The sequence below is a fragment of the Capricornis sumatraensis genome, chromosome 20 (genome assembly GCF_032405125.1).
Source record: "Capricornis sumatraensis isolate serow.1 chromosome 20, serow.2, whole genome shotgun sequence".
NCBI lineage: Eukaryota > Metazoa > Chordata > Mammalia > Artiodactyla > Bovidae > Capricornis > Capricornis sumatraensis.
Genome location: NC_091088.1, coordinates 8,675,896 through 8,692,846, shown reverse-complemented (window position 1 = coordinate 8,692,846; position 16,951 = coordinate 8,675,896). Strand labels below are relative to the sequence as shown.

Genomic DNA, 16,951 nt, shown 5'->3' with positions numbered 1-16,951 from the left:
GACCTCTTAATTTACTTAGAAGTTAAATAGGTTTGGAGATGTTTTAGGTGCTGTTCCTTCATCTGTGAGATGAACATGTAAGTCAGTGTCTGCAGGGCCCACACTCCCTTAGTCCGGCCTCGAAGGGTCTTGTCTGGAATGAAGAATGCTAACCTTCCATTTCTTGGGGCTTCCCTTGTGGCTCAGCTGGTAAAGAATCCGCCTGCAATGCAGGAGACCTGGGTTCTACCCACTCCAGTATTCTGGCCCAGAGAATTCCATGGGGTCACAAAGAGTCGGAGGCGACTGACCAACTTTCACTTTCACTTTTCCATTTGTTGGGAGTTTGAGTTCTGTAAAGAGCTCAAAGGTATTCTGTGTATCCCTTGACCTGGAACCAGAGCCTCGCCCACGGGCTTCACTACTGTTTCTAGGCTGCTCTTCCCAGGCTCTGCATCCCCTCCCTTCCCTGATTTGTTGCCGTTCAGTCTTTAAGTCGTGTCCGACTCTGCGGACACGGACTACAGCAGGCCAGGCTCCTCTGTCCTCCACTCTCTCCCAGAGTTTGCTCAACTTTATGTCCATTGAGTTGGTGACTGCATCACCCTTCCTTGATTAACAGGCGTTTGAATCTGCCCTTTGGAACTCAGGGAAGGTCATGGAGGCTGGAGTCTATTTCCCTACAAGAACAGGTCACATGGAAAGGTTTCCACGCCCAGGAGCCACACAGGGTCCGCTCAGTTTCAGTAATAATGATAAACCCACACAATGTAATACTAAAATAAATGAAAAGGCTTTCTATGAATTGGTATGGAAAGACCATCATGATATACTGCTCACTGAAAAAAAGTTTATATAATGTGTTCTCTTTTGTTTAAGAAACATTTTGAACATATATTCACATATAACTGGACTTCCAAAAACAAATTCTGAAAAGAATGTGCCAGTAAAAGAAGTTCCCCAAAGGTGGAGGGTCAGGGCAGTCAGAAAACAGCAGTGGGAGAGGACCCCTCGACATGCACCTTTTCAGAGGGCACACTGGCCACTTAAAACAAGTCCCCCCACAGGCTCCCTAGGCCCAGCTGCTCTGCCATGGGCCCCACAAACCCTCCTCCTGGCCTGGCGGACGTAGGAGCTCCTTCCCTCACCCATCTAAAACAAGGTGAATGAAGGACACGGTCACACTGCAGTGCCTTTATAAGAGGAAGTTTTATTGTTAATTATTTACCTTAATAGTTTCAGAAAGAGGAACAGATTAGCTCAGTCCAACATGACTGGCAGTTGGCAAAATCTAGTAAAGCAAGTGTTCTGATTGCTATGGATTTAATTTGGATGCTTTTAACACTTCACCATCTAACACTTCAAACATAATCCAGAATAAATGCATCATCTCCCCTTTCACTTTAATTCCCACCTCCCTCACTTCAATATGGAAATATCTTCATTAAATAAGATTCCCAGAGGAACAGGTTCTCTGGAGGGTATAGCCATGAGGACAGTGCACAAAAGAAAAACTCAAAATAAAACTCTGCAGATAATTTACTAGTCTAAGGAGACAAAACCTTCCGATATATTAAGAAGTAAATCCAGTTACAAATGCACTGATAGGTCTGTGTGAAGAGGCTCTGGTAGAGTAACTGAAGATGGCCGGCTATGTACAAGATCCCCAGCGGGAGCGCTGCACCAGCCCAGCGCCGGCCCTCAGAAGCCGAAAGTGTTCTCGCCACTGTAGGCCACGTACAAGAATCCGTCTTCATCTTTTTCCTTCTCGTAAAGCTGCCCCATAGTTAGGCTTGAAACAGAGAAACAAAGAAAGAACACTGAGAATTGGGGTTGATGACCGAGTCCAGCTGTTGGGAGAAAAATGGCTTGAGGATAAGGAGCCCACTACTTTAGCTACTCTCCGTAACACCTCTGATGGGCGGTTGATAAAAGTAATTAGGCCTCGGGGAATCAGGGATTAGACTAGCAGCAGCCGCCTATCTCAAGGCAAGGCCGCCAGCCCCAGCTCCCAGGGAGTGCTTTCACAATGCTTCCTGAACGCCAGGGGCAGGGGAGAAAACCGGAACAAGAACCCAAGAGCCCATCTGTGGGAGCGGAGGACAAAGGTGGGCAAGAGTGCCTCCTTGCAGCTGGCCTCTCACGATTTATAACTTAGTACCTGACATGATTCCTGTGGAACCTCCCCTGCCAGAAACCTGTGCCCGAGACCTGCATCGGCATCATCAAAGGGAAGCTGCTCTCCTCGCACGTAGTGCAAGAAGCTCTCATTGTATCGGGAGCCAAGGACGTCCTGCCTAAGAAGCCTCCATGAACAGACACTGCTCCAGCTAAGCAGGCGGGGGAGGAGAGCTGGCTTTCCCTTAGCAGTACAACAGACTGCAGCAGGGGAGACCTGAGTGTGCTCTGCCATGAAGCCAAGCCGCACTGGCTCCAGAGTTAACACTAGGAACACCTGAGTTCTGGCCACCTGACTGCACTAGTGGAGACGAGCAGGAGGTCCAGACACGTGCTAAACGGGCATGACTACGTCTGGGGGGAGATGGGGTGTCAGCCAGAGCCAGCACTGACAGAGCAGTCTGGGAGCCAGCTCGAGACATCAGAGGTCACTAAACCCAGAAAGGTCACAAGAGATGCTTCCATGCAGGACTCAGTAAAACCAGGGCCAGCGGGTACACAGAGAGGGGTTGGGGCCTCAAGATGGTAAGGACAAACTGCCCAACAGCCCTGCTTTGCTCCTGGCTGCTGTGAGAGACCTCCACGTAAACAGGAGCAGAGACTACATTTCTGTATAAAGGGGAAGTTTCTTCCTGGCGCTTTCTCAGTTTAGAGGGCTGGCTGCTCATTTAACTTCTATGCAGAGCACATCATGAGAAACGCTGGGCTGGAAGAAACACAAGCTGGAATCAAGATTGCCGGGAGAAATATCAATAACCTCAGATATGCAGATGACACCACCCTTATGGCAGAAACTGAAGAGGAACTAAAAAGCCTCTTGATTAAAGTGAGAGAGTGAAAAAGTTGGCTTAAAGCTCAACATTCAGAAAACGAACATCATAGCATCTGGTCCCATCACTTCATGGGAGATAGATGGGGAAACAGTGGAAACAGTGTCAGACTTTATTTTTTGGGCTCCAAAATCACTGCGGATGGTGACTGCAGCCATGAAATTAAAAGACGCTTCCTCCTTGGAAGAAAAGTTATGACCAACCTAGATAGCATATTCAAAAGCAGAGACATTACTTTGCCGACTAAGGTCCATCTAGTCAAGGCTATGGTTTTTCCAGTGGTCATGTATGGATGTGAGAGTTGGACTGTGAAGAAAGCTGAGCACCAAAGAATTGATGCTTTTGAACTGTGGTATTGGAGAAAACTTTTTAGAGTCCCTTGGACTGCAAGGATATCCAACCAGTCCATTCTGAAGGAGATCAGCCCTGGGATTTCTTTGGAGGGAATAATGCTGAAGCTGAAACTCCAGTACTTTGGCCACCTCATGCAAAGAGTTGACTCACTGAAAAAGACCCTGATGCTGGGAGGGATTGGGGGCAGGAGGAAAAGGGGACGACAGAGGATGAGATGGCTGGATGGTATCACTGACTGGATGGACGTTGAGTCTAGGTGAACTCCGGGAGTTGGTGATGGACAGGGAGGCCTGGCGTGCTGCAATTCATGGGGTCGCAAAGAGTTGGACACGACTGAGCGACTGAACTGAACTGTGTGGGCAGGTGAGAATTAGTAACAATGTAGGAGTGGATGAGTATGAATACAAAATAGGCTGTCCTGTACAATTAGAACTGTGCTCTGCCAGGCTCTGAGGGGGAATTTGTAAAATAAGGACTCCCTGAAGCAGCACTGTCCGTGAGAAATTTCTGCTTTGATAGAAACGTTTCCGCTGTCCAATGCAGTGGCCACTGTGTATCTGTGTTCAGCGCTTGAAAAGTGGTTCATCTGAATTGTGATGTGCTCTAAGTGTAAAATATACACAAGATTTCAAAGTGTCAAAGTATAGGAAAAAAAGAGGCAAAATTATCTCAATTTCGATTACCTGTGGAAATGATGACATTTTGGGTATATCAGATAGGTAAGATATACTATTCTTGTTTAATGTGGCTGCTAGAATATGTAGAATCACACAGGTGGCTTGTGTGCCACTTTATGGACTGCACTGCCCTGGAACATGTGAGGACCCAGGGGCAGCCTGTTCCGAGTGGCAGGCCTCCACCTCAGCTGCAGAAACAATGAGGAGCTTGAAAAACATGCCCAAGCCCTCCCCCAGACCAACTAAAGCAGAATCTCTGGAGGTAGGACCCAGGGGTCAATAAGTTTTAAGATGCCCAAGATGATTCCTAGTGCAGCCAACTTGAGAAACAAGCCTTTTGCCACAGGGGGAGATGCCTATCTATAAGAGCACCTTACTAGGAAGAAGAGTGACAAGGCAGGAGTGAGGAGCCAGCAACTAGCAAAAGGTTGGAATGAGAAGCCACGTCTCTCACGAAGACTTTTAGCTCCGGTGGCTGGCACCCTAAAAGTGAAGTGAAAGTGAAGTCACTCAGTCGTGTCCAACTCTTTGCGACCCCATGGACTGTAGGCCACCAAGCTCCTCAGTCCATGGAATTTTCCAGGCAAGAGTACTGGAGTGGATTGCCATTTCCTTCTCCAGGGGATCTTCCCAACCCAGGGATTGAACCTGGGTCTCCTGCACTGCAGGCAGACGCTTTACCGTCTAAGCCACCGGGGAAGCCCACTGGCACCCTAAGGAACATTGCTTTTCCCTGAGAATCCTCAAAATGAGGCAAAGGGGAAGAGAGCTACTGCTATCGCCACCACTCCGCACCACTTGGCACAAGAGTCCAGGGTGGTCTTGATAAGACCTGAACTACAATTTCCCCAGTACCGTTACCACAGGGCCTGGAAGCAACAGACACTGTGTGCAATTCAAGGGCAGCAACCCCTGGATGTCTACGTGAAGTTTGGTTCCATGTGCCAGACTTAAGTTCTGCTCTTCTAGCAAGTTACAAGCTCAAGGGCAGTGATTCGAAATCCTGCTGCTGAGTTAGAAATACCCGAGGAGCTTTATAAATCCCCAACTCTGAACGCTGTCTGCAGGGAACAATGACCATGGACCCCCTGCGAAGGCAAGCTCTGAGACTCTGACGGGGTGGGGGAGGGAGCGCTATAATCATGTGGCTTTCTGTCTTTAGAGTCCATTGTCTTTTGGTAAAACTTGGGTTTATAAATCTGTTTAACAGTGCCCTAGCAGCTACAGAGGCTGATCATAAAAATCCTAACTTTAACAGCAAACACTTACGTGCCAAGCACTTGTTCTAAGTGTATTTCATACATAACTCTTTACCCTCGGAACAGTCTTAGGAGGCAGGTACAATCATAACCCATAGTTCAGACAATAAAAGTGAAGCCCAGAGGTTAAATAATTCTCCCCAGATCACAAAGCTGGGAGGCATTCTTGCCACCAAGTTGTGCTGCCTTCACGTGAACACACAACTGGACCTCACAGCCGAGTGTCAGCGCTCCTATACCTTCTGCAAAGATCGCCCTTGGAACAGCGCTCCTCACATACACACATGCATACAGAATCACCTGGATGTCTTGTTAAAATGCCATTTGGACTGGGAAGGTCAAGGTCAAGCCTGAGGTTCTACATTTCAAACAAGCTCCCAGGGACGCCACTGCTGCAGCCTCTGTATCCACACCAAGCAGGTCTTAGGGCCCCGCCTTCAGATCGTGTGTTTTCATAACTAGGTGGCCTTGCCTAATGACTTTAAGAGCCCACTCGCTGCTCTGTTTCTCTGCCACGCAGCATCTTACGGAGCCTACTCAGTTGGCAAGAGCACTATGTCCTTATACTCAGGTATCCCCTGGGCAGGAACTTGAAAACTGACTGCTCACGGCTGGGATCTAAACGCTCCAGTCTGCGCCCATGACTGGACACCTGTTTCCAAGGCTTCCTAGTGCCAAGAAAGCATCTGTACAGTATGATTTGAAAACAGCACTTGTGGGATGAGGCCACACACACAGAATAACTCGGTCTGGAACCAAAAAAGAGCTGGGCTACAAATATAGTTTAATAAAAGTAATTTTAAAAAACAATTCCCATTAAAAGGATAGCCAAGTGGAAGTGCAGGGATGTAAATCACACTTCTCTTCCCCAGGGCACAGCAGAAGGCTGGCTGCTCCTTTCCAACAAGCCCCATGCCGCTGAGAAGCGGGGCCCCTCGGGATTCGGAGGCCCAGGGCACTCAGCACAGGCAGGCCGCCGCTGGAGCGCCAGGTCGGCGCAGGCAGGCAGGCTGCTCGAATGCGTCGGTCAGGCTGGCAACCCACGGGCAGCACTGCAACGCCAAGGATTCCTGCCCGAGTTACGGCTACAGAAGACACCCAAGGACGACCCCCAGCCCGGCACTAACGCACACTGCTGCGGCATCGTGTGTTACAGTCATCTAAGAAGGACGCCACCTTCAAGCTCTCAGTCTGACAGGGAAGAAACAGGAAAAGCCAACAGCAGATTTGAGGCAAGCTAAGGTGTGGTGGGACCCTGAGTGGCATGACCCTAAACTGCTCCCTAAAGCCTTGTCCCCCACCCCTCCATTCAAGATCAAACAGGTCTAGACAAACTAACCGGTAATAAAGGCACTTTTCAGAAGGACCCACATCTAAGAAGAGCCATGCTGCTGAGGGCAAACTAGTTTTAAGCTACTCGACAGCTTATGAATCGGGGGCGGCTGACCTAGAATCGTGGACGCCCCGTCCCTGTACCAGCTTTCCTCGGCCCCGGCCAAGGTCAGCTTGTGGAGGCTGTGGGACCCAGCCTGACTCATGAATTGGCTGGACCGATGGGCCACCTGGCCATCCATCTGCTTTGAAGCCCACGTGCTTCCACTAGACCTGGATCTGTCTCTTTTCCAGCGGGGGAAGCGGGGTGGGGGGTGAGGGGAGAGGACAGTGGCTACTGCAGTGAACCCTGGAAAGACACTGGCCTCAAAGTTAAAATTAATATGGCCCTAGAGGCTCCCTAAAATACAAAAAATTAACCACTGCCTATTTTTTTATCAGGTTTTTCTCTGATATAAATACTCTATTCCACTACTAAACTAAACCCTGCTTTGAAGAGGTATTTACCCAGAAGTGCTCAAAAGTATTAAATTGAAGCATATTTCTAAATAAGGTTTAAATGAACTGTAAGACATCATAACTTCTTTTATGCAGTACCTTTCTAAGAGCCAGGAACAAAAGAACTAACAAAAAAAGAGCCAGGAACAATTAAATACTGTAATACTAAACAGCACAGATTTCCCAACATAACATTCCCAAATTACAACATCTTCAGTTCAGTTCAGTTCAGTCGCTCAGTCATGTCCGACTCTTTGCGACCCCATGAATTGCACCACACCAGGCTTCCCTGTCCATCACCAACTCTCAGAGTTTAACCAAACTCATGTGCATCAAGTCAGTGATGCCATCCAGCCATCTCACCCTCTCTTGTCCCCTTTTCCTCCTGCCCTCAATCCCTCCCAGCATCAGGGTCTTTTCCAATGAGTCAACTCTTCACATGAGGTGGCCAAAGTATTGGATATATTTAATTTACTAATATACCCCAGTTTCTATTTTAAACAAGGGATTAATAAGACTCTTATCTGTGCTCTAAACAAAGACCACAAGGTAGGCCCCACTGCCAGGTCTGGGTTCCCCACTGAAGCTTTGACTGGAAAGCTTATACAATAATGATATTCTTTCTCAAGTCCTGTCTGCACCAAGACACAGTTTTCCTTTGGTTTCCAGCCTGATTCTAGATGCAGGCACCTAGGCCAAGAATTCAACTTTCCAATGCTAAATGGGAAAAGGCAGTTGAGATCTCCCCTTTCTAAAAAAAAAAAAAAACTCAGAATGGATTTAAAATGTACAATGTACAACTCTTATGGACTTGCTTCTGTCTGTATTTCTAGAGTCAGTATTAACACTGACTACTCAAACAATAATCACACTATTTTACAGGATGGTCGCCTGTGTCCCGGAACACTCAAGCCCACCCTAAGGCAAGAATAATGAAGTTGCTTTTGCTCAGCCTCAGACATAAGCAATCCTTGTGTAGATATGCTTGTTATGGGATGGGGGAGGGCTCATCCTTTCTCAACTGTGATTTCCCCAGCCACTCTCCAAAGGCTGCAAACACTGGCTAATGGTTAAAGGAGGCTCCACGCTTCCCTAAGGAGGCTGGAAAGTGCTAAGGAAGAAGCTCCTACTGCCTTGGGGAGGAAATGATGAAGCTGAGTCAAACTGTAGCTTTAGGAGGAGACTGCCAATCTTGTCTGTGCAGGAATCAGGTGATCAGGTGATCAGCCCGAGGATGTCACATGCCTCTTTTGTTTATAAGCAAACTTGTTTTGAAGACTAAAACCCCCAAACAAAGAACTGCTGCCTTAAATGTGGGCCAGGAAGTCATTAACTGGAGCCAAAGGCGCTGAAGGATCTGGGTGGAGGGGCTGGTTAGGGTGCCTTGGGTCACTGCTGTAACCTGTTTTAAGGAGGATTCTTACCAGGTTGGAAAGGCAAATAAAACTTAAGAGAGAAAGCAGCCTCTGCTACCCTGAGAATCACTTTTCATTTCCAATTCTACTGGGGGAGAGGCATTAGTTAAAATCTGCAGCCATTGTAATTGCTACATTAACATAATCTTAATGTCTCCAGAAGCCTGCTTCATTTCTTCAAAAAGTATCAGAAGATCAGGATCAAGGAAAACAAAACTCAAGGCTACAGGTCCTACTCACAAACTTTTTCCCACCAAGAAGCCAACTCTGGGAAGGAGAACACACAGGGCCGTCAAGGAGCTGCACAAGCTGCAGGTGGCATGAAGATTTATTTACCTCCACCTCCCCACCACCTTAAAGGAAACGGAACATGACCGCAGATGCCCAGGGCTTCCCTAGCCTCCCCTGGAGAAGAATGCACCCAGCACCACAGTGCCCAGAGGCCTGGAAGGAAGGCTGAGAGCCCAGCGGGGTGACAAGATGACCCCTGGGAACACCACAGCTTCCTAAGCTCGAGCTGTAAGCAGGCCATGGCGCCCATTAGGCAGAGCCTGGCCTTTCTCCTCAGGCAGAGCCTTGGCCTAATGGAAGGCAGACCTTCCATTCTCCCCTGCTGCTACTGCTGCTGCTAAGTCGCCTCAGTCATGTCCGACTCTATGCGACCCCATAGACGGCAGCCCACCAGGCTCCCCCGTCCCTGGGATTCTCCAGGCAAGAACACCTGGAGTGGGTTGGCATTTCCTTCTCCAATGCGTGAAAGTGAAATCGCTCAGTCGTGTCCGACCCTCAGCGACCCCATGGACTGCAGCCCACCAGGCTCCTCCGTCCACACAATTTCCACACAATCCTCTGCCAAACATCAGGAAGCAGAAGTGTCAGAGAATGGGAAAGAGAAAACCTTAAAAATAGCCAAAGTTATTCTATTCGTAGGAAATGGGACTAGAATTTGGCTTAGCCCTTTCCTGGAGCTTTCAAGGATTTTCAAAAGAAGCATATTTTGGCTACACTGGGCTAGTTCCCAGGACTTCTTAAAGCCTTAGCATCAGAAGTACTACTTTTGGGGGGATAACAAAATGAAACTCAGGAGGAAGGGGGCCAGCATCTGGCTCTGTTACTCAAATCAGTAACAGAAAAGAACTGACCAGGGATACAGATTGAGCCAGAAAATTCTCCTCTCTCCACAGGAGACTAAAGCTAGGCTGTCACCTACCTTGAAGAGAACTGTAATGCCCCTGCCTCAATTCAGGCCCCAAGTATCCCAAAGACTGCTTCCAGGCAGCACAACAGCAAGAACAAGAGGGCAGCTACTCTGACAGAGCAAAGGGAGGCTAAGTCTGTAAAGAGCCGCCTCCGGGTACCTGAGGCTCAGGCAGCGGACTCTCACAGTGGCCAGGACTGAGCCTGGAGAGCGAGCGAGCAGGCAGGGTGCTTAACTGAAGCTGAGCTTCAGCAGGGCCCACAGGCTCCTGGGGAAGAACGACAGGACTTATTTCATGGATCATTTGGAGAAAAACCTCATTTCAGGCTTCAGTTCTACTGATGGCTTAAGCCTAATTAAGTCCCGAACTATTAAAAAGGATTCTTGGGTATCTGAGGCTGAATTTCATCTTTTTTTAAAAAAAAGTCCAGGCCTTGCTCTGTTTTCTTAACCCAAAGTGCACACACATCTATTGCAGCCCTTTCTTGTTTTCCTTGAGCTCCTGATGTCAGGGAGCACAAAATTCAGATTTCTAATCAGGATCTCTAAAAGTTTTCAGACTTTCAAAGTTTTGAGTTCCGTAAGCAACCAAGCAGATGTCCAATACCAGTAAACACCCCTCACCTGGACTGTGGGACTGTCTTATCCACAAACAGGAAGATTGCCTTTTCAGAAGGAAGCTGGATCCTTTTCCTGATGATCCACATGAACTGAGCCACAGTGATGTCGGATGGAACCAGGTACTTCCGTTTGTCAATGTCAACAATCTGAGAGCCTGAGACCTTTTCCACAATCACCTGCAAAAGCAAAGTGAGGCCATGACTGGACTGCTAACGTGATGCTCTGGCTTTGCATTGCTGGAGTGCTGATTAACAGTGTGTGGGCAAGGAGGTGGGTGGGAAACGGCACAACATGAGCAAATATGCCCCTGGCTTAATAAACCACACACTCTGGAGATTAAGAATTGATATACATGTGTTACAAGGAAACAGTAAGTGCTTTTCTGTGGTCAATTATTAATACAGTTCTCATCCCTGATCTCAGCATGCATAAGAGAAACACAGCTCTCACTACAAAGCTTTTCAAGACTTTGGGCAGACTCAAGAATATCTGGTGAAGGCCCCTCTACAGCCTCTTACTCCAGGGCCCCAGAATGTATCTGCCTTCACACTACAGGGGAATTAAGATCCCAAGGAACACAGGAAATGTGAAGGGACAGATCAGTGGGGATGACTGGCAACCCCAGGCAGCCAAGGACCAAGCTCTTCACTTGGCCTGTTGCTTCTCTCTGAACTAAGTTTCAAATCTATCCCTCCTGCCTCTCCCCAAAGGAACTGTTCATAAGCAATAAGCTACAATAACAGGCCTGGATGTCCTCAAAAATAAATAAGGGTTACAGAAATTATTTCCCCCATCAAGGGATAAATACAGGATAAGCATTATTGATCAGTGGCGGCTCAGACTTTTTTTTTTGGTCAGCAAAGGATGACAGGGTCAGGGTGAGAAAAGGGAACCAGAAGTCAGGTAAAGAGGAAGGCGCAAAGTTAAAGATGAATGTCCTGAGACTTAAGAACCACTTTCAAGATCAAAGTGAACGTCTCCCTCCACCACCATTCCCTAAAGTGGTTGTGACCTGTCGCCCTGTCCTAGAACATCATTTCTTACATAATTGGCTAGGGAGCCCAGAGGCTGCAGACAGCTCGCTGGCCTAGATCGCGAGGTTCAGCACCGAAGCAACCTGAACAGCATCCACTACAGCCCGTCAAGTCGCGGCCCTCGACGGCCCCTTACCCAGTGTGGCCCATCTGCCACCACAACCGTGACTGTAGTCTAAACTTGTCAACTGTTGAGCAGCCTTGGCCCCACCACCGGTCCTAGACGGCAGGGGTGACAGGGAGGCGAGGGGGCGGGGAATGCACTCACCGGAACCCGGTCGGGGTATTTCGCTCGGATCTTCGCAGATTCCACGCATCTATGTTCTGAGGAAGAAACACACGGGGCTGACGGCCGCGCCTGCCCGCCGGCCGGCTCCCAGAACCCCGGCCCTCCTCCCTCTAGGACCTGCGCACGCCCCCGGTCTTCTTGAGCGTCCGGGCGGGCCCGGTCCTCGGGGCCCCGGCTCCAGCAGGGCCCGCAGAAGGCGGCCCGGGGCGTGTGGGCAACCGCCCTGGGGGCCAGGACCTCGGCCGCCCGAGCCCCAAGGGAAGCACCCGCCCCGCCCGGCCCAGCCTGGGGCGGCCCGAGTGGGGGAGGGGGCCCCCGCCGCCCCCGCCCCCACGGCCGGGCCAGCGGCCGAGCGCTCACCCAGCGAGTGGTCCTCCTTGAACATCCACTTCATGGCGGCGGCGAAGAAGGGACGCAGCCGGCTCTCGGAGCCGCGGAGCTCAGCGCACCTACCACAACAACAACGACGGCGGCAGCAGCGGTGACTACACGGCAGGCGGGACTTCCGGCTGCCGGAGCCTAGCAACCGGGAGGGGCGGGGCTTCCGGCGCGGCTCGCGGGACATCGCGTCAAGGGGCGGGGCCGCGCGTCAAGGGGCGGGTCAGGAGAGGGGCTTAGAGGGTAGCTCGGCGGAGCGGGGAATAGAGTGGGCGACTGGGAGGTCTGTGAGGGATAGTGATGACTGCGGAGCGGGTATTCGAGAGCTGGTAGCAGGCGTGGGGTCTCGGTGAACGTTAGTAAAGGGAAGAGGTGAGCAGGTCCGGCCGACAGGATAGAGCCCTTACAGAAGTCTGTTCAATAGGCAAGTCTGACTGGGGCGTTGGTGACAAGAGGGCAATTTTGTAGGTTTCAGTGACAGAAGAGGGTGCTTTGGTGGCCAGTGACGGCAAGGGGTCTACTTAGGGCTTTGACACTCTGGGGAGGATTCTTTGGAGTGACTGCAGGTTCAGGGCTCAATCTGAGGGATGTGACTGGTTTGAGGGGACTGTGTGGGGAGGGGTACTGATGACAACGCGGGAGTTCAGTACTGAGGACAATCATAATTGTTGCATTGGACCTAGGAATTGGGATTTGAAACAAATCCCAGCTCCTTCCCTTATTCACGAATAAATGAATAAACGTTTAAGAAAAGTTATATTAACTGTGCATTTGAGGAGTGTAACACCACACTGATCACAAAGAGACCATTTAACCTTAATTGCCAGAGGAGTTAGAGGTGACTGACTGTCAGACCCAGAGAATTCCCCTGATACCCAGGCATGAAGTGGGTTTCTTTGGCATTCAGCATCACAACCTAAGGGGTGTGTGTGTGTGTGTGTGTCCTGCCTGACCATATGCCTTCAGGTTCTCCAGTGACGTTATTCCTTTCCTCCTCCAAGACTCACCAGGGCATTGTGCTCTGGTTCATCCCTCTGTTTATGAGCTGGTGAATATGTAAGAAGATATTCACTTAATTGGGCACGTGATCCTTGCCACATGCTTGTGATTCTGATGCATCTGAAAGGCTTGTATGTTTGCATATTGTCATTTATCATTTCCTAAGTTGAAATTCCTGATGGATGCTGTGGAATATAGCTTCATTCTAGAAGTATTTCTTGTTATTTTAACATTAACCTTAATTGCCAGAGGAGTTAGAGGTGACTGACTGTCAGACTGTTTTTTATGAAAAATCCTTTGAATTTCATGCCTGGAAATTTTTGTTGTTGCATGAAAGAGCACTGTTCTAAGTGTTGGTGAAAAGCAGCAAACAGAACAGACAATACTTCCACTCTTACGGAGTTTGCATTCTAGTGGGACAAAATGAAAAAAAATATGTTGGGTAATGATAGATGCTGTTTAGAAAAATAAAGCATACTTGGTGACTAGTGAGTCACCATGATGGTGGGAGTGAATGCTAATTAGATAAAATGGTTGACATATTTCTGGGAATAGGAAGGAGTCCCGTGTGACTGGAGCTGAATATATAAGGTGTGCATTAGGAAGTGAGACCAGAGAGATCTAGAAAAGTGGGTTGAGCTTTGAATTCCATTTGAAGAACTTTAGATTTTATTTAGAATGAAATGAGAAGGCAGTGGAGGGTTATAAGCAAAAGTGTGACATGATATGACTTTCCTAGCTTCTGTGTAGACAGTAGATTATAGGGGGTTGAGGATGGAAGTAAGGGAACAGTTAAGAGGCTATTGTGATAATCCAGGTATAAGATTATGTTGGTTTAACCCAAGATAGTATCTGTGGAGGTGATGGGAAGCAGCTGTGTTCTAGATACATTTTGAAGGTAGATCCAACAAAATTTGCTGATCAATTGAATATGATTCATGAGGAACAAGTCTAAGTCAGGGTTTTGGAATAATTGAGTGGTCATTTACTGGAACAGGGTGGAGCCAGAGGGGTGGGGTATGCAAATCAAGAGTTTGGTTTTGAATATAGCCTGGTGGCTCAGAGGTTAAAGCGTCTGCCTCCAATGCAGGAGAACCGGGTTCGATCCCTGGGTTGGGAAGATCCTCTGGAGAAGGAAATGGCAAACCACTCCAATATTCTTGCCTGGAGAAGCCCATGGACTGAGGAGCCTGGTGGGCTGCAGTCCACGGGGTCACAAAGAGTTGGACACGACTGAGTGACTTTACTTACTTACTTACTTAAGATGCCCAAGAGACGCATCCAAGTAAAGATGTAGAGTAGGTAGATGGATCTATGAATCTCAGATTCAAGACAGAAGTATTTAAAGCTATCAAATTAGATGAGATCTGCTAGAGAGTGAGGCAGCATATTAAAAAGCAGAAACATTACTTTGCCAACAAAGGTCCATTTGGTCAAGGCTATGGTTTTTTCCAGTAGTCATGTATGGATGTAAGAGTTGGACTATAAAGAAAGTTGAGCACCGAAGAATTGATGCTTTTGAACTGTGGTGTTGGAGAAGACTCTTGAGAGTCCCTTGAACTGCAAGGAGATCCAACCAGTCCATCCTAAAGCAGATCAGTCCTGGGTGTTCATTGGAAGGACTGATGTTGAAGCTGAAACTCCAATAGTCTGGCCACCTGATGTGAAGAGCTGACTCATTTGAAAAGACCCTGATGCTGGGAAAGACAGAAGGCAGGAGAAGGGGATGACAGAAGATGAGATAGTTGGATGGCATCACCGACTCAACGGACAAGAGTTTGGGTAAACTCCGGGAGTTGGTGATGGACAGGGAGGCCTGGTGTACTGCACTCCATGGGGTCACAAAGAGTCGGACATGACTGAGTGACTGAACTAAACTGACAGAAGAGAGTGAGTATAAAAATGAAAATAACCTATTTTGCAAATAGAATTAAACACTAAGGAATGAAGATGGTTGTCAACCCTCTGATAGTGAATCAGTGAAGAAGTTAAAAATTGGACCAAAGACCCCTGCTTCCCTTTACAGAGCTGGTCATTGTGTCCTAGTTCAAAGTATGTGTACACCATCTTACACCTGGAAGAACTTAGTATGCTTCTTAGTGGAGAGATTCGAAGCAACTTACAAGCATGTTTGTCACCTGATGGTCTCGAGGTGCAATGTCTGTCTTCTATCATAACCTACCTTTTTTTTTTTTTTTTGCCACATCGCACGGCATGCAGGAATCTTAGTTTTTAGTCCCCCACCCCACCCCCAGGGATCCAACCCATGCCCAGTGCATTAGAAGCGCAGAGTCCTAACCCCTGAACCACCAGGGACTTCCCTTTACCTACCTTCCTGATGTCTTTTTCCAGTTCACCATTCTAATTGGTTTCTCTGGCTGATGACATTGTCATCTTGGACTGTGATAAGGGGATTGTATAGTTTTCCCATATGGGCATGTCTTGACCTCTCTTCTTTGCTAGAATCTCAGCTGTTCTCTTCATCGAAAACCCAATTCTAGGTTATAATAACTAAACTTATCATGGTAATCATTTTGAAATGTATAGAAATACTGAATCACTATATTGTATAATAGGAACTAACCTAATGTTGTGGTCAATTATACTTCAAAAACGAACTCATTAAAAAGAGATCAGGTTTGTGATTACCCGAGGCAAGGTGGAGGGAGGGGAAAGTTGGATGAAGTCAGTCAGAAGATACAAACTTCCAGTTACAAGATAAATGAGTACTAGGGAGGTAATGTACAACATGATAAATATAATTAACACTGCTTTATTTTGTAGATGAAAGAGTAAATGCTAAGAGTTGTCATCACAGGGGAAAATTTTTTTCTATTTCCTTAATTTGTAATCTATGAGACGAGAGATGTTCAACAAATTTATTGTGGTAATCATTTCATGATGCATGTAACTCAAATCATTATGTTGTACACCTTAAACTTATACAGTGCTATATGTCAATTATACCTCAATAAAACTAGGAGAAAAACCCACTTCTAGGTTTCCTTCAAAATAGGAGTATTTATGAGTGGATTTCATTCTGAGCACAAACTTCACACTAACTCGGCACTGCAATGTGATCCTTTAGGGCCTTTTGATGGAGAACTAGGCTATTGACTACTTAAAAAAAAAAAAATTCTTCTGCCATGTTTGAAGTACTAGAAAGCAGATGGGATGGGACGGGGGAAGAATTCAATTAAGTGTTCAGTTCAGTCGCTCAGTTGTGTCCGACTCTTTGCGACCCCATGGACTGCAGCAAGCCAGGCTTCCCTGTGTAACTTTATCTTTGAGGAGGACCACGGCTTCTCCTAAAATAAGTAGCCTAAAGCTTGTTCCCAATCAAGATAGCAAAGTATAGCAGAGCTATACAATAATTATCTTTTTTTTTCCCCTCGAACAGCAGGGAGATAGGTCTGTTTCCGTGTCTGCCCTGCTATGGAGTATAGTGAAAGCGATAGAAAATTTGGAAACAAAGGGACCTGGTTTGGTCTTAACCCAGGACCAAGTGTCTAGGACCACGGCCACTTTTTTTTCTGTTTGCCTCCAACGTACGGTGTGCTGTGATTGGTTAGACTTAAGTGTACAATGAACCACATTGGGGATTAATAGATGTGACTATTAATAAATAGTCAACATTTATGAAAAAACCTTATTTTACAAAAATGTTAACAACGGCCACGATTTGGGCGCACGGAAACACCCTTTGGGAACGCGCAAGCAAAGCGCGACCACAGTGTACTTGCGGGCCCCGCCCCGTTGGCCACGCCCCCACGGAAGCCCGCCTGCTCACTATTGGTCGCTCTCCCTGGGCCGTCGGTTGCCGTGGAGACCACGGCTATGGCAACCAGGAGAAGCCATACTAGGTCGAGGCTCCGGAACTGCCGAGGGGCCAAGACCCCGTGTGCTGCTC

At 47.9% G+C, this 16,951-nt stretch overlaps 1 protein-coding gene and 1 non-coding gene across 2 annotated transcripts; both read right to left on the bottom strand.

The window, feature by feature from the left end:
- Window positions 1-1,201: 1,201 nt before the first annotated feature.
- GABARAPL2 (GABA type A receptor associated protein like 2) lies at window positions 1,202-12,150 on the bottom strand. The gene is made up of 4 exons (XM_068992430.1): window positions 12,025-12,150; window positions 11,644-11,699; window positions 10,345-10,517; window positions 1,202-1,771 (listed from the first exon to the last, which is right to left on the bottom strand). The coding sequence occupies exons 1-4, from the start codon at window positions 12,056-12,058 to the stop codon at window positions 1,681-1,683; spliced, it is 354 nt and encodes a 117-aa protein (XP_068848531.1). The 5' UTR covers window positions 12,059-12,150; the 3' UTR covers window positions 1,202-1,680.
- Window positions 4,645-4,717, bottom strand: TRNAC-GCA (transfer RNA cysteine (anticodon GCA)). Its single transcript has one exon. It is a non-coding gene; the product is annotated as a tRNA-Cys (tRNA).
- Window positions 12,151-16,951: the final 4,801 nt, after the last annotated feature.